Below are 23,949 nucleotides of genomic sequence, written 5' to 3'. Positions count from 1 at the left end.
AGGTTTTCTATTGGAAAGTTTAGAGTGTAAAAGAGAGCTGCTGCTGCCTTATTTATAATAGCCAGAAGCTGGAAGGAACTCAGATGTCCTTCAACAGAAGAATGAATGCAGAAAATGGGGTACATTTACACAGTGGAGTACTACTCAGCCATGAAAAACAGTGACTTCATGAAATTCTTAGGCAAATGGATGGATCTAGAAAATATCATCCTGAGTGAGATAACCAAGTCACAAAAGAACACACATGGTATGCACTCACTGATAAATGGGTATTATCCCAAAAGCTCGGAATACCCAAGATACAATTAATAGACCACATGAAGCTCAAGAAGAAGGGAGACTGAAATGTGGATGCTTAGAAGTAGTAACAAAATACTCATAGGAGGTAGAGGGTGAGAGGGACTTGAGAGGAAGAGAGGAAAGGAAGTGGGAAACGAAAAAAGAAAAGGCATTTACCATTCTACTTCACTTTATGAACCTCTGAAAGTAACAAGTCCAACTAAATATCAATACTTGACAGAAACCATATCAAAGAAACCCTTTTTTTCAATGTTGCAAAGCACTAAAATAAACAAATTATTGAACATGTCAGAAAAATAGTTTTAAATACAAATTCATCACAAATATCATAGAATACATGACATTTATTACTGAGTATCTCAATACTAATTTTGAAATTACTAAGAGGAAACTCAGTAGAACTTCAGTAGATCAAATGGTTAGGACCCAGGAAAATAAAATAGAAAAATAGAAAAAAAAGCAATGAAAATGGGAAAGGTGACCTGGAGAAATTTAAGGTGGAAATAGATGTCACTAGAATATATTCACATGAATAGAGCTATGGAATAATAGAGCATTACACATGTAAGACAAAAGTAGCCAATGTAAATGAAAAGAAACAACAAAGGCAATAAAGGAGACTGGTGTAGAAGTGACAGATAAAAAAATAGGTAAATGGATTAAAATGTATTTATGGATGTCTACTTTCATTGTGTGTACACACTATATAAAATATATAAATTATATTACCCTGAAATCCTGACTTAAGGTCTAAAATAATAGAACATTGTTTAAAAATGTAATTTAAGAATACTTTCCTAAACTGAAAAAAATTTCATCACATCAACTTACTGAAAATATGTGCAAGGTAAAATTTAATGTTTCCTAAAGTGGAAACTAGTGAAAACTGAGAAAGACATAGTCACAATTGTAACAAAAGTTGGAGACTTTATCCCTCAGGAAACTTAACTGAGATTAGAAAATTAGAATATGTCTCAAACAATAAGTTGGAGTGTGATTGAGGAAGGCACCTGATCCCAGCCTCTGGACCCTGTGGACATGTACATTCAAACACATACTTACACATGCATGCACATACAAGCACATATACACATCTATACACATACTTACACACACATTCACACACACAAGCACACATCTATAGACATAATTAAACACACATCCACAAGCACGTATCACTCTCACACAAGCACAAACATATACACACAAATAGATACACGTATACAAAAGTGTATGCACACATACACAATGGTACATATATTTATACACACACACATATACATACATATATATGTACATATATATATACACACACACTATAATAATGTCCTAAAACAGAATGACTTTGTCACTTGGATATTCATAAAATGCAGAACTACCACTTGGGTTCCAAAGGAAATGCACTAATAAATTTAAAATACATTAGGGAAAAGATTATTTGAAAAAATGTCACAGGCTAATGTGGTAAAGAAAAATGTATGACTGATACCTAGAAAATGCAAACTATGAGGTAGGGAGTAAGATGCAGAGTATGTGGTCCATTAGATCTCACAGAAATAGTTCTATAATGTTAGCAAAGGATGTGGTGGCCTGCTAGAAACAAAATATTGAATGGTAAGTTTAGAAGTAGATCTCAGAACATGAGATTGCAGTATAGTACAGCGCTCCAATGGGAGGGGATGAACAGGGATTTAAAAGAAAAGAAAATCTCAAAACAATGAATAATTGTAAGAAAACTCTCAGTTTTATACTTCCCTCAATACAGCATAGTAAACCCCAAGTTGATTATTAATTTAAAATACATAAAATTCAGTTTTAGAAGTAGCAGAATAAAATATATAAACTACTTCTAAAACTTATGGATAACAACTTGCAATATATGTATCAAATCAGGAACCATTCTCCCTACTACATGAAAATCTTATGTGAATCAGAAAGGGGAAGGCCACAGTTGAACTTGGCAAAGGAGGTACAGTTTACAGTGTATGTTGAAAGATAAACAAACGCATTTATAGTATGTACAGTACACATTAAAATTATGTTGGAATATTTCCTTATTATGGTCAATTAAGCAGAAAACAATCCAATAATATATGTATATATTGATATGCATATGTGTATATATGTATATATATGAAACCACATTCATAGAAGATAATGTGGTAAATATATTAAATTATCATAGAGATATGTGTAATATTTTATACAGGTTTAATATTCATTAGTTTTTTCATTACAAGGAATGATCAAAGAAATCAATTGTACTTAAACAAGGAATTGACTAAGAAAATTCTAGCTTTTGTGTGTACTGGAACATTCTACTGTTGTTTAAAAATAATGAAAGGGATTTGTAGAATGAAATGGTTCATGTAAAATGCACTAAAATAACATTTTCTTGTATGAATATATCCTTATTTTAAAATATCCTGGAAGGATACAAAATATGTACAATAATTTTTCCCTGTAGGGTTTAGAGGTGAGTGTGGTGTGGAGATGGGAGGGTGGTTTCATGATGTTTATTTTATATTACTTGGACCTTTGAGTCCTGGAGTAGTATGGCGCTCCTAAACTTGATGTTACCCTGTGGTCAGAAACTGCTTTGTTTACATTTTACGATCTATTTACACTCGTCATAAGTACTTGATTTGCTTGTACCCTTCCCATTCTTCATCTGCGAAAATGCATGTTTCTAGCTTATAATGTAATGAGGGTGCCCTTTGTGTCACGCAACTTGATCCACAAGTCCCAGGTAGTTGGTACTTTCCAATGATGCCCTGTTTTTTGATTCCCCCCAAATGTAGCTGTGACAAAGATCCTCAGACCACTGTCATTGAAAATGGCAGAAGCCAGCGGGGCCGGTTTTCATTTGAAGTCTTCCGTTTTGTGAAACACAAGAATCAAAAAATGTCCACTGTGTTCCTGCACTGCCTCACGAAACTCTGCAGAGCTGATGACTGTCCTCTTCTCATGCCAGTATGTCTATAAGCCATTTTACTTTGTCTCTGAATTACTCTAAAGCTGAAAGACTATTAGATCTCAGGAAAGTTATAGGTCAGGGTGAACCATGAGTTGATTTGTTCATTCAGTAAGGATTTATTGATTGTTTATTTTGTGCCAAGCTGGGCAAGAAGTGGCAAAGCTGTCATGGATTTGGATTCCATTGGCTGATCTGTTAGGATCATGAAAGAATGGTCAAGAAACAAAACAAAAGCAATAATAGCAAAGGCAGATGAGTAGGTGGGTTGTAGTAAGTGGAGTGATTGTCCTTTGAGAACGGAGAGGACAACTGGTGGGATAGGCAGAGGAGATGACCTGGCTGGTGACTTTGAGGATGAACTTCCAGCAGGGTAAAGACCAAGTGTGAGACAGTCCATACCAAGGATGCTCAGAAGTTACAGATACAGGTAATGGGGTAGGAGGAGCAGAAAGTGGAGGGAAACATGAGGAGGGTTGGGCTAGTTCTAGAAGATAGATTAGTGCCAGATGTTTCAGGAATACTTGCAATCAAAATGTAAAGTCTCTGGAAGATCTGGATCAAATGGGATGCAGCCATCACCAAACTGTAGATATAGTGAGTAGGGAATTTAAGAAACTCACAACTTTTTTATTTATACACGCTTCCCAGCATTACATTAATATTCACCAGAGAACAAACATAAGTAGTTTTTCAAATTTAGATTAGCTTTAATGTTTATATTTATCCCCAATATATGTGTAAATATGAAGTTATTTCTTCCACTCATTGATTCGTTTGGTCTAAACTCACTGGATCAGACGGAGGCAAAAGCAGAGTCCACATTATTTTGGTTCTGTGCTGACCAACATTGTAGGGAAAAATTTATTAAAGGCTTGAGAGAAATAAAAGTGGCAGAGTTTGATAAACACAGCTCGTTTTCAGGAGAGCTGTTGAGCTATGTAAACTAATGAGGCAGTGCACAATTACAGCGGGGAGGAAATAAGAAATGTGGTCCAAGCTAGGAGAAGAAACACCGTAGAATTTAGATGCAAAGTAATTAAATAAATGCACAGAAGGAAATGAATAAAATTAAACATGTGGTATGTCTTCCAAAAGAATCTGCTTTCCAAATGGCCATAAAGAAACAATTTTGTGCTGGGGTGGAATTTCATTTGTTTTTATTAACACCTCAGATTTGTGGCAACAGAAAAAGGAGAGATGCTCAGAGCTGGACAACGTGGGCCCCGCAGAGCACTTCTGGAAATGCGGTCCTCTCTGCAGGACCGATCATCACCCGGAGCGGTAAGAAGGCACCCCCCCCCCTTTGTATGTAGTCAGAGAGGGAGGCAAAAATGGTGGACTACTTGGCCTCTAAGAAGTGTTCCGTGTTTCTAAACAGCACTTCTTAGCGCTGAGACCAGTGAACAATTTTAATATCGCAGTTTCCTATTTACCCTGTGTTTATACAAGAGGCTGTGCTGTCTTCTGTATATTTCCTCGTTATACACACACACACACACACACACACACACACACACACACACTTCTAAATAAAAAGAATATCTTTTTAGAAAAGCAACCTTTTTTCCCCCTAAAATTACATTCTCTTGTGCTCTGGAAACCCTTTCTTAAACTACTGCCATGACTTCTTTTGTGAACTCCCTGTTTTTGTCAATCATCCTATTAAACATTGTTGAGTTGCCCGGGCTTAGTACCATTGCTTCCTCCTCTACCACGTGATACACATCCACAAGCACACGTTTATATGTGCATCTGAACACCATGTCAGTACACAAACACTCTTAGGGACACAAACACTTTTTCACATGTTTGATCACAAAAAACACACAGATGAGACAAAGGATGTGGATTTAATTCCATATGAATCTAGACGCTTCCAGAATTGATTGGATAAAAACAGAGATGTGGTAAATGTCACTGAAACTGAACCTGGACACCCTCGACTCTAGGTCTAGCTTTTATCCTAAAATGCCATATGACTATTAATTACTGTATTTTGCTGGAGATATGTTTCCTCATGTTTAGTGTGTAGAGTTTTTAAAGATAGGTTTAAAGATATTTTATAGTCTAGTTGCAAATGTCTTCAAAAATTAAAAAGAACAATTTTGGTTTGGTTTATATGATAATAATGTTCTCTAAATTTTATTTTAGCTGTAAGGCTGATATTATCTTTCAATTAAATTGTCTTTATCTTTTTGCCAATGTCACCCATTTAATAGAAGGAAAATAAAACCAGTTTTCCTGAAATACATAATTAAGTAAAAAGTTTCTTTTAGCTTAACAGTGCTTGAAATTGAGTTAATATCGTGTTTGTATAAGCATACTATTATTGAAAAGGAAGCTGACAGGACCTTTAAATAATGCAGAAGATTATTAACTGTGAGATTTCAAGCTTAGTCTTTCCTCTCTGAGGATTTGTCTGAATGGTTTGAAGATGACTATTTTGTGGTTTGTTAAAGGCCCATGTCGTTTATTCTATCTAGTTATAAAAAATTGCTGACAGAATTACACTGGATAGAAATCTAGCTCTTATTTCTAATAATTAGGAATGATTCAGGGTAGGCAAAACAGAACTATTTTTATTTTTATGGAATATATGTACATATAATTTCCTACTAGACATGAACTTTGAGAGAGGCTTCTGTGTCCATCCTGGATGGATGCTTAACAAATTAGTAACCTCGTCTCCTTCTTACCTGAACCGCCCACATTTAAACATTATAAATTTTAAATATTTTGTTACTGTGAGATAATTTTCAAAAGAGAACAGTTAAGAGCCTCAAACCCTAAAGCTAGCTATCCAGGTTTCTTGATTCCACCAGTCCCGCGTCTTACTCCCTAAAATATCTCATCTTTTAAAAACCCTTTTTATGTTGCGAGTGAGATTCTCTCAGTGTGTAGCACATATGTGTGAGGCCAGAGGAGAACATTGATGCCCCTGGATTTGGAGTAACAGGTGGTCATGAACTGCTTGATATAAGTAATGGGAACCTAACTCAGATACTATGGGAGACTAGCAAGGACCCTTCATTGATGTGCTATCTTCCACATTTATTTATCCTGAGAGCACAAAATACCTAGCAGACTGCTTCTCTTGTCATGCTCAGAGTTCCTCTTTTCCGGTTTGTGAACTGTTTCTACATCAAGCATGTCCAGAATCTGACATGTGAGAAGTTAGCTTTCTCCACTGGCAAAACCTGAAAGAATCATCTTCAGATCCTTGTGACAATTTTTGGGTCCTTCTGTCTTGCTCTTCCTGATTTCATTTTGCTATTACTCTGATTAATAGCATAAGGTTAGTCTCTGCAATGGCCTTATTGCTTACAGTTTGATATACCAACATTGGAATGCTCCAAGAACCATGTAGTCTTAAAAGTTCCACAAGAATCTAGAAGTCAAGCCATGTCTACACTTAGACAAATCCCATGCAAACTTAATGTTCAGCTTCATGACCAGAGTTATCCTTTTTCCTTTGGCTCACTAGAGTTTTTGCTTGAGTCTTCTAAAAGTTATCCCTCCAGGTACGATGATGGGTTTTCTATAGGGAAGTCCATTTCAGCCTTGGTTTGCCTCCTATAAAGTCCTGATCCTTAGAAGTTTTGCTTAATTTACTAAGTGAGCCAGCCAATTTTTGCTGGGGAAATAATCTGGCTTGTCACCTCTACTTAGTTGAAAAACCTTAGGAGCTTCTTTGGTTTTGCTTTTTAATGAAATCAAATCTGCTTTGGGTATTTTTGCACTCAAAACTATCCCTTTTGTTAGGTCATTTGTAAAAATGTCCATATATTTTGAAATGTAAAATCCTTAAAGTTTCTGCAGTGATCTTACTAAAAGCTTCCAAATGTTAACATTTCTAATGCAGACAATTGGCTGTAGTGAACAGTTCTGGTACAAATTCTGGAAAACCATAACACTTAATTGTTTTGCTAACATAAGTTGCTATGAATAACTCAAAGCTTGAACTATTGTTCAAGTAGTATCATTAAGTTTTGGGGTAGTTAATAATTCATAAGAGCACACTTATTTAGTCTCTACATAGAACAGGGACTCTGCTAGAAACTAACCCACAAAGTTGCCCCTTAAGGGATGTGGAGTTCAGAGCTACACTATTAACACACATTATACAATGAGGAATTTTAGAAGTTTAGTGCTTTTCTAAATGTAAAATATAGAGTTCATTAGGCAACATAAGTAATTACACACTTTTTGAGTTTACCAGAGATAAGGAAAATATTTATTCTGCATATATCTTCCCAGTGAGAACTGTTTACATATTTTCACTTAGTACAGATTTTTAGATGGGGTGTGAGGAGGAATACATCATTGCAATGTGTACGCCATTTCTGGCTTGCACAGCTGTGGTACTGCTACTATTGCCTCTGCCCTGTGAATCCTCCGACAGTTAAATATTCTTTGCACATCTCACTGAGCTTAATATTCAAACTTATCTAATTCCTTCAGCCTTCATGCCTTTCTTTTGGCACATATGCACACATCAAGACCAATAGGACTGGAGGGAACACAGAAGCCCATGGTGACTTAACACTCCCAGAAAATATCTGCCTCCTCTTTGGGGCTACACATTGATTTTTATTACAACAACACAGTAAATTAAAGATATAAAAAAACAACAAACAGAAAGCCAATCCTGTACAAAAGATGTCATTCAAAGGAAATTTCAAACTACATCCTAACAGTACATGATTTGAATGCAGCTATCTGACAGTTGTACAATGCTTTTATCTTCTCTGTTCTAGAAGCTAGTTAGTGCTCCCATTTGACATGAGAGGTTTGGCCCTAACACATAAGAACATTTTGTCCATAGCAAAGTGTTCATGGGGGTATCCAGAATATTGTTTTTTCTGTATTGTGTGGTAGGGGGAATGCAGAAATTTTGATTCTTTTAGCCTCAGGATGAAGAAAATAGTGTGTGTGTGTGTGTGTGTGTGTGTGTGTGTGTGTGTGTGTGTGTGTGCATGTGTGTGTGTGTGTGTGTGTGTTTTGGAGGAGTCCATTTTTACTTAGCATCTCTGTTTCATTCTGGACACTTCATAGGAAGGAGCTATTTACTCAAAGCAATCAAAAAGGAATTAAATGCACACCAGAAAGGACATATAAAAAGGACTCCAGCTTATCTTATAAACAGGACATGAAAGTCTTTTCGATGAATTGCCACAGTCCATTCATCTCCTTTATTTCCATGAGAAAGGAAATAACTATATAGAGATGTTAGGTGAAGGTTAGAATGTTCCTGTGAGTGTCATTTTTCTTTTTCTATTTTCTTTTTTGTCCTAATACAATGCAGTGCACATTGTAAAACAGCCTCTGAATGAGTACCAATGTACATTGTAAAGCATCCCCAAAATGAATGTTTGTGCACATTGTAAAGAGTTCTCTGAGTGAATGACATATTAGCTTTGAAATCTCTATTTCAGGACATGATAACAGAACTATATTTTTTGCTATGAATCAAGTATCTGAAAGAAAACAGAATCAGATATATTAAAAATTTCCCTGGGGCAAGTCTATAAATAATTTTGTTTATGAAGATTAATATCTCAACTATGAAATATTTTCTATATTTGGTCAATTTATGTTATTTTAGAAAAAAGACAGAACTGGAGTTATGATGTTAGCACATGTTCACATTGCCATAGAGGCAATGACAGATGGAAATTTCTTCACTTGTAAGATGGTTGTAGCAATAATATCTAAGCCACATGGCTAACATGCAGGTTAAATATGGCAACCCATGAAATAGCACTCTATGGTCACAATGGTGTTCCACAGTGTATTAAATGTAAAAAAGTGTTTAATCATAAATAATCAACTATGCGTATCTTATTATTTAAGCAACAAACACATGTACACACTAACATGAATATGAAATACTCTAGTTGGAGGTTAATTTCAATATGATTGCAAATTGGGCAGTAAGATTGGGGGAACTCAGTATACATGCTCATTGCTGCTATGGTGTTCACCATGGAAAAGTGAAAGTCAACAGCCCCAACCTTCCACTTGGCCAAGAGAACTGTCACTCAAGCTCAGGGATCCACTTGGCCCTTTGTTCAGTTACTAGGTGTGAATTTATCTTCTTGGATCTCAGAATGATGTTTTTGGAGATTATGTTAGGCAAATGGGCAACACTTAAAATAGAGTGACATTAAATAATGAACATTTCTCTGTAGCAGAATAACACATGGCAGGTTATAGACCCATAACAAAATGTAATAGCTGTTAACAATTAGTGCCCTCACCAACCTGGCAGAGAGAAAATGATGAAACAATGTTGGCAGGAAAGAATACAGTATAATATGGTTTGTGATCATATTTGTAGACTTAAGGATGAAATTCCATACAGGAGGAGTAGAAAACTGGAAAACAGAAAGGTTTATGGGCTTTCATTCATGAATACTCCATGGATCTCGGGTGAGGGGTTGGTAAAGAAAATTAAGAGGGATGGAGTTTATTAACGTATAGAGTTGGAACACACAAAAGCAAATGTGTGCATAGACATTTTCACTTCTCTTTTTCTATTATCTCTCCTCAGATGAGACTCCAACCAACAATTCACAGCTTGGTAAGATAATTAGCAAATAAAAGTGCTATGTTTCAGGATGTTTTGGTGATTGGTTATGAAACTGTAGCTGACCAGGATATTGAGTTCTAGTTTCCCAATTGTCTAGGTTTTAAATAACAGTTCACAGAGAATTTTAAACCATACGTGATGTGTTGGTCAATTTTTATAAAACCTTTAGCTTTTATTTTGGTTTATTTCATTACTGGGATATCAAACTTCTGATCCATACAAAATTTTGGGTCTTTGATTGACTTGTAGTTAATACATTATAGCATGTTCCAGTGTGCTGCTGTGAAATACTGGTGAGGGATATTCTATAGGAGCCAAGTGGAAAGGCTGTGAGTAAAGTGTGTCTTGAAGACTGTTATAAGAGTGTATGTGCTTCTTACAGGTTCCTTGAGTGTGCCTCCCTTTCAGCTGAATGCCGTCACCAGCTCTCTGATATCAGGAATGGTCATTCTGGGAGTCCTGTGCTTCTCTCTCCTCTTGTGCTCACTGGCCCTTCTACACCGAAAGGGATCTACCAGCTTGGTATTGAATGGTGTAAGAAATCCTGTCTTTGAGTGACAGTGACTGGTCCTGCTCCAGGAGGAAGGTGTCACTGACCATTTTGTGTGACTGTGGTCAGCAGTCCATCTGAGTTCAATGACAGCCACACTTGATATTTTTTAGGTTAGGTTGATTTCTTGTTGTAGCTCATGAGTGTTAACCTAGGGAAAGACTTTTGATAGTATTGCTACTGCCTCCTATGTAAGTGGCCAACCCCACTTTCTTATCATCAAAGGGCACATTGACAGTAAATAAAAATATTCAGGACTTAGACCTTAAAAGGTCAGTCATTTTTCACTTCATTTGTAATTTCTGTTGATGGTTGGTATTAGGGGTCAATCTAGCCACAGAGGAAAACAAAAAGAATTTGTTCCATTTTTCTGTAAACAGCAAAGCTCAATGCAATGGTTCTAAATTACTGTATCTTGTCCAAAAATGAAAGTTACCTTTAAAAAAAAAATTCCAGGTAATTCCAGCTTAAAGCTACATTTTAAAGGGACATTTGTGAGTTACCTACTACTTCTACTGACCTACTGTGTCATGGGTTGATTTTTAATCCTGATGACATTTGTTTAAAAAGGAAACACCAAACAAAACTACAAATATGCTTGGAAAATCTATTCACATAACAAATAGTTAAAGTGGTTTTTAATGTTCAAAGGATGCCTTGTGTGTTAGGAAATTATTCGTTTGGCTAGCAATGGCTGTAAAGCTTCATCCTGGTACATATGGGGCCATCAGCACAGGGTAACTCACCTGCCAGTTAAACACTCAGCTTCCATGTAGTCAAGGCCACTGTGGGAAGGTTGTTGCTAATTCACAAGTCATTACGTGAGCAGCAGACATTGTCAGCACCATATAAGCATGATGCTCCCATTCGGGTTCCCCAGGAGGCCAGTATTCTTTTTATCCTAGAACAAAGAGGAAATACAGAGTAAGTGTTGTTTGTAGAACATTTTAGGAGCCAACATGAAAAAGATGTTCCTTTGTTCAAAACTTCTTATGAGAGGTAGGGAAATGAATGGTCCAAAGGGGCTTTCTTTATAAGACATCACTTCTTTAGATGCTATAATCACTACACAATGAACAGTAGCTTCACCTAGTACTAAACTCTGAGAGCATTGAATGCCTTAACAGCTTTGCCAAAAAAAATTAATAATGTTTAAACCAATTTTTAAACAAGTCACGTTCAACACAAAAGCAAAAAAAAATTGTCTTCAAATTATTTTCACAACTGAACAAGTAAAAGAACTCAGTGACATATATCAAAGTCAGGTGTGTGCAGCTCCTGGGAGTGCTGCATTCACTGTAGAAATTTGATGTCATGACACTGTTATCCATTATTCAGGACAGATTTTAATATGCCATATGTTAATCAATGTGCAATTTTAGATTTGCTTCAAGAGGAGTAGGTACACTGCCAATTAATATAATAATTAAATCAATCACCGAGTTTAAAGACCACCCTTTCTCCAATTTGCTTGAATATTTCAGAAGCAAGTGTTTATATTACAATAATTAAAAATATAATTATCTCAACTCTTCTATTTCAAGGTGGGTGGCATGAAGTGAAAAAAAGAACCTGAAGGAAAAGAATCCTGGATCATTTCTTTAATATTAAACAAAAATTAAGCCACTTAAAAAGTCAATCTCCCCTTTCATTCTGCCCTCCTTCTGTGGTAACATGATTAACTGATCATCACACCGTATGACTTTCTGGGTACGTGGACGGTACTGAAATACTGTGGCGAGCCTATCTCAGACTCCTTGGATTAGTAATAGTTCAAGCTTAAGTTCTGTGACTAGTGCAGTCGATCACTGAAGCTGGCTTGTCTGTTTGAATTCTTTGCCTTTGGATGGCTATCGCTTCAGGTTTTGTCCCTTAAATGCTACACTTCATTCATGGAACTGAATAATCAACAAACCCTATGCTTCATTTCACAGAACAGAAGATGCAACACAAACCGTTTTTGAAACACCTCAAAGCCTCATCTTTTCTTTCACTGCCCTTTTGTCATGAGCAAGAGAAGCAAAGCTATAAGCAGGTTTGCTTCATTCGGCTTTGCCCTGTAATACTCAAATTGTAGGTTCTGTTTTAGATCCTCTGAGTTTTTTTCCCCCTTTTTGGTTTTTGTAGTAGGAAGACCTTACAAATATGTGCAAATGTCTTTTCAGTTTTAATACCTCAAACTGTTTTATTGCGCTTCAGGGGTAAGGTCTGATGACATGTACAAAATTAATAAAATAATTTGAAATGAATATTTTGAAAATATTAGCTTGTTTTATTTAAGACTGCATTTCTTCTTCCCGCTCCGTGTATCCTATTCTTTTCTGGAATTCTGCGAATGAACCACTGCGAATGAACCAGTAAACATCAGCAAGGAAGGTGGGTGGTTCTGTAAATGGATAAAGTCTGTCCTAGATACACTGAGCTTGCTAGCCATGGAGCTGATTTGGGGTCTTCACTGATGGTCCTTCACCTGGAACTTGAGTTCTGACTAAGTTGGACTTCCATACTTTAGTGGGTGTAGTAAAAGTGAAGGACCTCGGCTTCTGTGTAGTTACAGATAGGACAGGTTCTGAGGTCATCCTCCCGCCCCCCCAACTCCACAAACACACACACACACGCACACGCACACACGCACACACACACACACACACACACACACACATACACACACACACAGGGAAGGTGAGGTGAGGTGAGAAGAATCAAGGTATTGAAGAGAGCCTCTTTTCAGGTCTAAGTGAGAATGGAGTTTTACTGGGCATGGCCCAGAACCCTTAAGTACAGGGAGTTAGTTCAGTGAGCATCATTGCTGCAAGGTTTTTGTGGGGAGCCGTGGAGCCTATAACATCACTTTGTGCATCCTCAGGCAGTGAAACATCAGAAGCAAGAAGACAGCAGAAGTCATGGGTAATACCTGCTGTCAACATACACGAAGTATAGTTTTTAGAATTTTCTTTTTTTTCCTTTCTTTTTTTTTAATTTTTAATATTTTTTTATTACATATTTTCCTCAATTACATTTCCAATGCTATCCCAAAAGTCCCCCATAGCGCCCCCCACTTCCCTACCCACCCATTCCCATTCTTTTGGCCCTGGCATTCCCCTATATTGGGGCATATAAAGTTTGCAAGTCCAATGGGCCTCTCTTTCCAGTGATGGCCGACTAGGCCATCTTTCGATACATATGCAGCTAGAGACAAGAGCTCCGGGGTACTGGTTAGTACATCATGTTGTTCCAACTATAGGGTTGCAGATCCCTTTAGCTCCTTGGGTACTTTCTCTAGCTTCTCCATTGGGAGCCCTGTGATACATCCAATAGCTGACTGTGAGCATCCACTCCTGTGTTTGCTAGGCCCCAGCATCGTCTCACAAGAGATAACTATATTTGGGTACTTTCAGCAAAATCTTGCTATTGTATGCAATGGTGTCAGCGTTTAGAAGCTGATTATGGGATGGATCCCTGGATACAGCAGTCTCTAAATGGTCCATCCTTTCATCACAGCTCCGAACTTTGTCTGTGTAACTCCTTCCCTGGGTGTTTTGTTCCCAATTCTAAGAAGGGGCACAGTGTCCACACTTTGGTCTTCATGTTAACAACCAGTTGGGCCAGCACCATTTGTTGAATATGCTGTCTTTCTTCCACTGGATGGTTTTAGCTCCCTTGTGGAAGATCAAGTGACCATAAGTGTGTGGGTTCATTTCTGGGTCTTCAATTCTATTCCATTGGTCTATTTGTCTGTCACTATACCAGTACCATGCAGTTTTTATCACAATTGCTTTAGGTCCGGCATGGTGATTCCACCAGAGGTTCTTTTATCCTTGAAAAGAGTTTTTGCTATCCTAGGTTTTTTGTTATTCCAGATGAATTTGCAGATTGCACTTTCTAATTCTTGAAGAATTGAGTTGGAATTTTGATGGGGATTGCCTTGAATCTGTAGATTGCTTTGGGCAAGATAGCCATTTTTACAATGTTGATCCTGCCAATCCATGAGCATGGGAGATCTTTCCATCTTCTGAGATGTTCTAGAATTTCTTTCTTCAGAGACTTGAAGTTTTTATTATACAGATCTTTCACTTCCTTAGTTAGAGTCACGCCAAGATATTTTATATTATTTGTGACTATTGAGAAGGGTGTTGTTTCCCTAATTTCTTTCTCAGCCTGTTTATTCTTTGTGTAGAGAAAGGCCATTGATTTGTTTGAGTTAATTTTATATCCAGCTACTTCACCGAAGCTGTTTATCAGGCTTAGGAGTTCTCTGGTGGAATTTTTAGGGTCACTTATATACTATCATATCATCTGCAAAAAGTGATATTTTGACTTCATCTTTTCCAATTTGTATCCCTTTGATCTCCTTTTGTTGTCAAATTGCTCTGGCTAGGACTTCAAGTACAATGTTGAATAGGTATGGAGAAAGTGGACAGCCTTGTCTAGTCCCTGATTTTAGAGGGATTGCTTCAAGCTTCTCACCATTTACTTTGATGTTGGCTACTGGTTTGCTGTAGATTGCTTTTATCATGGTTAGGTATGGGCCTTGAATTCCTGATCTTTCCAAGACTTTTATCATGAATGGGTGTTGGATCTTGTCAAATGCTTTTTCCGCATCTAACGAGATGACCATGTGGTTTTTGTCTTTGAGTTTGTTTATATACATTACGTTGATGGATTTCCGTATATTGAACCATCCCTGCATCCCTGGGATGAAACCTACTTGGTCAGGATGGATGATTGTTTTGATGTGTTCTTGGATTCGGTTAGCAAGAACTTTATTGAGGATTTTTGCATCAATATTCATAAGGGATATTGGTCTGAAGTTTTCTATCTTTGTTGGGTCTTTTTGTGGTTTAGGTATCAGAGTAATTGTGGCTTCATAGAATGAGTTGGGTAGAGTACCTTCTGTTTCTATTTTGTGGAATAGTTTGTGAAGAACTGGGATTAGATCTTCTTTGAAGGTCTGATAGAACTCTGCACTAAACCCATCTGGTCCTGGGCTTTTTTTAGTTGGGAGACTATTAATGACTGCTTCTATTTCTTTGGGGGATATAGGGCTGTTTAGATCCTTAACCTAATCTTGATTCAACTTTGGTACCTGGTATCTGTCTAGGAACTTCTCCATTTCATCCAGGTTCTCCAGTTTTGTTGAGTATAGCCTTTGGTAGAAGGATCTGATGGTGTTTTGGATGTCTTCAGGATCTGTTGTTATGTCTCCTTTTTCATTTCTGATTTTGTTAATTAGGATGCTTTCCCTGTGCCCTCTAGTGAGTCTGGCTAAGGGTTTATCTATCTTGTTGATTTTCTCAAAGAACCAGCTCCTTGATTGGTTGATTCTTTGAATAGTTTTTCTTGTTTCCACTTGGTTGATTTCACCCCTGAGTTTGATTATTTCCTGCCGTCTACTCCTCTTGGGTGAATTTGCTTCCTTTTGTTCTAGTGCTTTTAGGTGTGTTGTCAAGCTGCTAATGTGTGCTCTCTCTAGTTTCCTTTTGGAGGCACTCAGAGCTATGAGTTTTCCTCTTAGAAATGCTTTCATTGCGTCCCATAAGTTTGGGTATGTTGTGGCTTCATTTTCATTGAACTCTAAAAAGTCCTTAATTTCTTTCTTTATTCCTTCCTTGACCAAGGTATCATTGAGAAGAGTGTTGTTCAGTTTCCACGTGAAGGTTGGCTTTCTATTATTTATTTTGTTATTGAAGGTCAGCCTTAGTCCATGGTGATCTGATAGGATGCATGGGACAATTTCAATATTTTTGTATCTGTTGAGGCCTGTTTTGTGACCAATTATGTGGTCAATTTTGGAGAAGGTACCATGAGGTGCTGAGAAGAAGTTATATCCTTTTGTTTTAGGATAGAATGTTCTGTAGATATCTGCCAGATCCATTTGATTCATAATTTCTGTTAGTTTCACTGTGTCCCTGTTTAGTTTCTGTTTCCATGATCTGTCCATTGGTGAAAGTGGTGTGTTGAAGTCTCCCACTATTATTGTATGAGTTGCAATGTGTGCTTTGAGATTTACTAAAGTTTCTTTAATGAATGTGGCTGCCTTTGTATTTGGAGCTAGATATTCAGGATTGATAGTTCCTCTTGGAGGATTTTACCTTTGATGAGTATGAAGTGTCCCTCCCTGTCTTTTTTAATGACTTTGGGTTGGAAGTCAATCTTATCAGATATTAGAATGGCTACTCCAGCTTGTTTCTTCATACCATTTGCTTGGAAAATTGTTTTCCAGCCTTTCATTCTGAGGTAGTGTCTATCTTTTTCTCTGAGATGAGTTTCCTGTAAGCAGCAAAATGTTGGGTCTTGTTTGTGTAGCCAGTTTGTTAGTCTATGTCTTTTTATCGGGGAGTTGAGTCCATTGATATTAAGAGATATTAAGGAAAAGAAATTGTTGTTTCCTGTTATTTTTGTTGTTAAAGTTGGCATTCTGTTCTTGTGGCTGTCTTCTTTTAGGTTTGTTGAGGGATTACCTTCTTGTTGTTTCTAGGGTGTGGTTCCTGTCCTTGTATTGTTTTTTTTCTGTTATTATCCTTTGAAGGGCTGGATTCCTGGAGAGATAATGTGTGAATTTGGTTTTGTCGTGGAATACTTTGGTTTCTCCATCTATGTTAATTGAGAGTTTGGCTGGGTATAGTAGCCTGGGCTGGAATTTTTGTTCTTTTAGTGTCTGTATAACATCTGTCCAGGATCTTCTGGCTTTCATAGTCTCTGGTGAAAAATCTGGTGTAATTCTGATAGGCTTGCCTTTATATGTTACTTGGCCTTTTTCTCTTACTGCTTTTAGTATTCTATCTTTATTTAGAGCATTTGTTGTTCTGATTATTATGTGTCGGGAGGTATTTCTTTTCTGGTCCAGCCTATTTGGAATTCTGTAGGCTTCTTGTATGTTCATGGGCATCTCTTTCTTTAGATTTTGGAAGTTTTCTTCTATAATTTTGTTGAAGATGTTTGCTGGTCCTTTGAGTTGAAAATCTTCATTCTCATCCACTCCTATTATCTGTAGGTTTGGTCTTCTCATTGTGTCCTGTATTTCCTGGATGTTTTGAGTTAGGATCTTTTTGCATTTTCCATTTTCCTTGATTGTTGTGCCGATGTTCTCTATGGAATCTTCTGCACCTGAGATTCTCTCTTCCATCTCTTGTATTCTGTTGCTGATGCTCGCATCTATGGTTCCAGATTTCTTTCCTAGGGTTTCTATCTCCAGTGTTGCCTCATTTTGGGTTTTCTTTATTGTGTCTACTTCCCTTTTTAGGTCTAGTATGGTTTTGTTCATTTCCATCATCTGATTGGATGTGTTTTCCTGTTTCTCTTTAAGGACTTCTACCAGTTTGGTTGTGTTTTCCTGTTTTTCTTTAAGGACTTGTAACTCTTTAGCCATGTTCTCCTGTAGTTCTTTAAAGTCCTTCTTGATGTCCTCTACCATCATCATGAGATATGCTTTTAAATCCAGGTCTAGCTTTTCAGGTGTGTTGGGGTGCCCTGGACTGGGTGAAGTGGGAGTGCTGGGTCCTGATGATGGTGAGTGGTCTTGGTTTCTGTTAGTAAGATTCTTACGTTTACCTCTCGCCATCTGGTAATCTCTGGAGTTGTTATAGTTGTCTCTGTTCAGAGGTTGTTCTTCTGGTGATTCTGAGTATCGTCTGTCAGCAGACCTGGGAGACAGGCTCTCTCCTCTGAGTTTCAGTGGTTAGAGCACTCCCTGCTGACAAGCTTTCCTCTTAAAGGGAAGGTGTACAGATATCTGGCGTTTGGACCTCCTCCTGGCCGAAGAAGAAGGCCGAAAACAGGACCTTTCCCAGATGCTGTGTTGCTTTGGCAGGTCACAGAAGCTGTCAGCTTCTGTGGTGCACACTCTCAGCTGTGCAGACTAAGTTCCTAAATTCGGTGGAGTCCTGGATCCAAGATGTGCTCCCTGCTCCTGAGGCAGAGGGCTCCTGTGCAGGGCAGACCACTGTCTTCCAGCTGGGAGGGTGCCGGATGTCTGCGTCCCCCAAAGGGTGCTGCCTCAGTGGCTCTGTGGCTCCTGCCTGTCCCAGAAGCTGTCTGCCTCTGTGGTCCTCACTCTCACCTGTGCAGTCTAAGTTCAGTGGAGTCCCGGAGCCAAGATGGCGCTCCCTGCGGGGCGGTCCTCTGTTCTCCAGCTGGGAGGGTGCCGGATGTCTGTGGCCCCAAAAGGGTGCTGCCTCAGAGGCTCTGTGGCTCCCACCTGTCCCAGAAGCTGTCTGCCTCTGTGGTCCTCACTCTCACCTGTGCAGTCTAAGTTCGGCAGAGTCCCGGAGCCAAGATCCTGTTTTTCTTTAAGGACTTCTACCTGTTTGATTGTGTTATCCTGTTTTTCTTTAAGGACTTCTACTTGTTTGATTGTGTTATCCTGTTTTTCTTTAAGGACTTGTAACTCTTTAGCGATGTTCTCCTGTAATTCTTTAAGTGAGTTATTAAAGTCCTTCTTGATGTCCTCTACCATCATCATGAGATATGCTTTTAGATCCGTGTCTAGCTTTTCTGGTGTGTTGGGGTGCCCTGGACTGGGTGAAGTGGGAGTGCTGGGTTCTGATGATGGTGAGTGGTCTTGGTTTCTGTTAGTAAGATTATTATGTTTACCTTTTGCCATCTGGTAATCTCTGGGGTTAGTTGTTATCGTTGTCACAGTTTAAAGATTGGAGCAGACTCTGTGTTCCACTCACTCGAAGTCTCAAAATCCTGTGGCGGGTGTCCTGGGTAGCTGGCAGGTGTCAGCTGACCCTGCACTCTAGCTACCCAGGTGCTGGTCCAGCCGGAAGAGGCCTGTGGCCCTACTCAGGCCGGTTTTCTGCTTCCCTAACTAATGTAGTCTCAGGTCCCGCGCACAATTGGATTGGAGCAGAAGCTGTGTTCCACTCACCAGAAGTCTTAAGATCCTGTGGCGGGTGTTGTGGGTAGCTGGCTAGTGTCAGCCGACCCTGTGCCCTAGCTACTCCAGTGCTGTTCTGACTGGAAGAGGCTTGTGGCCCTACTCAGTCCGGATTTCTGCCTCCCCAACCAAAGCAGTCTCAGGTCCCGCGTAATTGGACTGGAGCAGAAGCTGTGTTCCACTCACCAGAAGTCTCAAAATCCTGTGGCGGGTGTCCTGGGTAGCTGGCGGGTGTCAGCCGACCCTGTGCTCTAGCTATCCCGGTGCTGGTCTGGCTTGAAGAGGCCTGTGGCCCTACTCAGGCCGGTTTTCTGCTTCCCTAACTAATGCAGTTTCAGGTCTCGCGCGCAATTGGATTGGAGCAGAAGCTGTGTTCCACTCACCAGAAGTCTTAAGATCCTGTGGCAGGTGTTGTGGGTAGCTGGCGAGTGTCAGCCAACCCTGCGCCCTAGCTATCCTGGTGCTGTTCTGACCGGAAGAGCCTTGTGGCCCTACTCAGTCCGGATTTCTCGTTTTTTGAATTTTCATATTACTTGGCATGAGAGAATTATGAGAGAACCTGAACACATACTTTCATTCCATGTTTCTATGTAAAAGAAGAAGCTGGCCATAGAGCTATTGCTTTTGACAACAAGACTGTTTGATTATCTGCAACTGGGGTGACCTTTAACACAAACAGGAAAAAAAAACTTTAAGACTTAAAGTTCTTTATATCAGGAAAAGGACTTTAAGACTTGGTTACTAAACAAAATGCATAGATAAGTTGAAATATTTCTCAGAATTCTATGTGAAATTACTAACATATATAGGCAATATATAATGAACTACACAACTAGTGATCATATACAAAATATAAATATGCTATCTGTCTATGGATCTATCTATCTATCTATCTATCTATCTTTTGGAAAGTAATATAATACTTAAAAAGGAATGGCGTCACAGAATTGTGGAGTCTGTACAAGCCTAAGGTCTGCTGTAGGGAAGGTGATTTCCAGGAAAACTAATGGTGTGTATATAGCTGCAATCAGAGAGCATAATCCACACCCAGGAAGAACTAATGTCTCCCTTGAAGTCAACGGCAAGATAAAAACAATGTCAAAGCTTGAAAGGCAGCAAGAAAGGAGATTTTTCTCTTGCTTTTTGTTCTAGTCAGGCTCTGAACTGATTGGATGTATCATATTGGTTAACAACAATAGTTCCTACTAAGTCTGGGCTGTTAGGGAATGAATGCATAAAAATGTGAGAAAATTTGATAGTGCTGTCAAAGTAGTTTGAAATATTTATTATCTACATATAAGGGATCATGAATAAAGGACCATATTTTATAATTACTAAATAATATGGATCAAATGCAAGGAAAACTGGCACAGAAGTAGGAGGGCAGTGGTGAATTATGAAAAATTTCATTATCCCTGCAGGATGAGGATAAATAGGATAAAGGAGGTATGGTCTAGCATTAACTCAGGGCCCATGTTATATGTGGCTTTGAGAGTCCTAGTATGAAAAGAGAAATGACATTAGGTGTGGCAATAGGTCAGGGCAATAAAGAACATCAGACACAGTAGCAGACATAACTGGGGACAAATCTAACAGGACAAGGCTGGGCACAAGGAGGAGAGGCAATGTGTTAGACAAAACCAGTTCCGGGAGGAGACAGAACTAGAATAGTTAATAGCTGTTACCCTTAAGCAACATGATGCAGTTCACTTCTTGCACTGGCTCAAGGTAAATGGAAACCAGATAAAACACTATGTTTTTGTGTTTGTGAGAATGCATTGGCTGACAGCTTTTGTGTGAACCGTATTGGTCTGCAATTCAAGTAACACAAGAGAAATAAAACAGCCTTGACTAATACACTTTTCTGAAACAGCCAGGAATGACTTAGTTTGGGTTAGCAGATAGGACTTTGTTCATTTGTACTCGACACAACAGAGACGACTGCTAAGCCGCCTTCACTTTTAAACCCCTGTGAAGTGAAATTGAGAATTATGATTATTATCTTCAGTTCCCCTTTGCTTCAAGAATCTGGATATTCCCTTCTTATCTACATTAGCAACATAACTACCTCAATTTTCCCTTTCATTTTCTATGAAGAAGAAAACAGTGTTGCCTTGGTGTTTCGCTACAGTCAAAAGCAGTGGGGTTCAGTTCCATTATGGGCAAATCTGTGTTAGCATTGCACAAAAAAGAATTTATTACTTAGTCATGTTGCTTGTTAGGCTATTCAACTTAACACTGTAAATTCTTGGTGGGTGATGGCTTGAAAATTGCTTCAGTTCTGAATCTAGGGTGTGTGAGTTGTGGGGCCATTTCTCCCTTCCTACAGAGTTTTGTGCCTGTTCTTTTAAACGTGCGAACAAGGGACTCACATGAATAGTTACCTTGGGGGGGGGGCTGCTTTGGCAATTATTTATTTCTTTGGAATTAGAATTCACTTATTTAAAAGCTGTTATTTGCTACCAAGGAGGTGTAATAGACATAGAATAATTTAACTTGTTGTTTTTGAAAGAAATTGAGCCCATGTAAAACTTAAAGAGATGAAGCCTGATTTTTTTTTTTTTTTTTTTGGTATCTCACCTCAGCTTCTGAACACAATGTGGGGCAAGTTGATTCACTCTCTCATTAGAGAGTTCTTTAAATTTTTAATTATTTGCAGTTTTTCAATATGTATTATATATACATATAATGACACTATCTCTCATTTTTCCAAATTAATCTTACTTGCATTTTGTCATAAATGATTTGTGTCTCTTCAGTCTAACACAATCTCATATAAAACTCATTTAAAATCTCATAACAAAATGGTTAAGTATAGAATGATGTGGTTATTTAATTACTGCAGAGATTCTTTCCTTGGCTAAAACAGTGTGCACACAGTTGACATTGCACTCATAATTCTACCTTTGAGGAAACCTGCCTCCACCCAATGGGTGTGGACTCATCTCTCTAGGCTGGTATTTCTGCCAATCTAGATGATGTCTCCCTAACCTTGTTTCCATTTTCTTTGTATCAGATTCAATATGTTGAAAAAAATCAATATAGTTTTTGATATGTGTGTGATTTGAATTAGAAAATAGAGCTTGTGGTTTGAGGTAAAAAAATTAACTACATAGCATAGAGATTCCTATAATGCTACACCTATATGCGTTCCTTACAGAGCTGAAAACTTACAGAAAAATTTATACTTCAGGGTTTCTATTATCCAAGAACAGTACATATGCATATTTTGGTTTAATTGGATAGAACATATAGAAAGTGGTGTTTTCATAAGTTCGAGGCCACCTTATTTCCCTTTCTGTTTAATTTTTCCATCTGGTATCCAGAAGGAATCTCTCTTTAAGTCTGGCAACTGTCCCTATCAATCATTGTTTACAACATTTGGATACTTTTGAGACAATGAATTGCATCCTGCCTAATTTCTTTAGTGCCTTGAGTTCTAACAATAGTATCATGTGATTAAAATCTCTTTATTTTGATACGAATGGCCTCCCCCTAAGGAGAGGAGCCTGGTTGTGTAGCTCTTGGCTGACTCTGACTGGCTTTCTGGTTTAATATTGTCAGGTTGTAAACACAGCTTTTGTCTTTACAAATGTGCACTTACAGTTCTGATTTTCACAGTAGCCACATTTTTCACCTTAAAGAAAATCTAGAAGATGTTTAAACTAGGTTTTCTTTCTTATAGATTGCCAAAGAACATTTACCTTGAAATCTCAAATTTCCTGAGTTTCTAACCTTAAGAGAGAAAAGAGCTAAGAATGGGTTACCTTAATTTCTTGAGAGCTTCTTTTATTGGTTATTTTATTTATTTACATTTCAAATGTTACCCCCTTCCCAGGTTCCCCTCCAAAAGCCTCCTATCCCCTCTTCCCTCCCCCTGTCTCTATGAGGGTGTTCCCCCCACCCATCCACCCACTCCTGCCTCAGCGCCCTAGCATTCCCCTATCCTGGGTCATCAAGCCTCCCCAGGACCAAGGAGCTCCCTTCCCAGTGATGCCAGATAAGGCAGTCCTTGCTACATAGCCAGATGGAGCCATGGGTCTGCCCTGTTTACTCTTTGGTTGGTGGTTTAGTCCTGGGAGCTTTGGAGAGTATGGTTGGTTGATATTGTTGTTCTTCCTATGAGGTTGCAAACCTCTTTAACTCATACAATCCTTGTCCTGACTTTCGCATTAGGGTCCCCGCGCTCACTCCAAGGTCTGGCTGTGTACATCCGCATCTGTATTGGTCAGGCTCTGGCAGTGCCTCTCAGAGGACAGTTATTCTGGGCTCCTGTCAGTCAGCAATAGTGTCTGGGTTTGATGTCTGCAGATGAGATGGATCCCTACGTGGGTGGGTGGGGCAGTCTCTGGATGGCCTTTCCTTCCCACTCTTTGTCCCTGCATTTCCTTTTGACAGGAAGAATTCTGGATTAATATTTTGGGGGGCCGTGCCTATCCACTGGATATCTTGGTGGTTAGAAACAAAGCCTTTAGAAGCTTTGGAACAAAACAAAACAAAACAAAACAAAACAAAACAAAACAAAACAAAACAAAACAAGATCAGCCCCACCCAAAAATCATTTTGAAATTTAAATACTAGATTATATCCTCCAACTTAAAAAGTGCTTTTTAAACGTAAAATATTTACATTAAAATTATAGGCTTTTG

The 23,949-nt window shown here is 38.5% G+C and overlaps 1 protein-coding gene across 1 annotated transcript in view; it reads left to right on the top strand.

The window, feature by feature from the left end:
- Positions 1-10,439, top strand: part of Zpld1 (zona pellucida like domain containing 1) — a 40,962-nt gene extending 30,523 nt beyond the window's left edge. The window contains exons 7-10 of the mRNA XM_021185355.2: positions 3,102-3,273; positions 4,450-4,558; positions 9,831-9,860; positions 10,252-10,439. Coding sequence (XP_021041014.1) covers positions 3,102-3,273; positions 4,450-4,558; positions 9,831-9,860; positions 10,252-10,427 — 487 coding nt within the window. The 3' untranslated portion in view covers positions 10,428-10,439. The remainder of the gene's footprint in view (positions 1-3,101; positions 3,274-4,449; positions 4,559-9,830; positions 9,861-10,251) is intronic.
- Positions 10,440-23,949: the final 13,510 nt, after the last annotated feature.

This window comes from Mus caroli, unplaced genomic scaffold, assembly GCF_978045245.1.
Source record: "Mus caroli unplaced genomic scaffold, Mus_caroli_1 scaffold_17, whole genome shotgun sequence".
In the NCBI taxonomy this organism is placed as follows: Eukaryota; Metazoa; Chordata; class Mammalia; order Rodentia; family Muridae; genus Mus; species Mus caroli.
The sequence above is the reverse complement of the archived record's forward strand: the minus strand, read 5'-3'. Positions and strand labels throughout refer to the sequence as shown.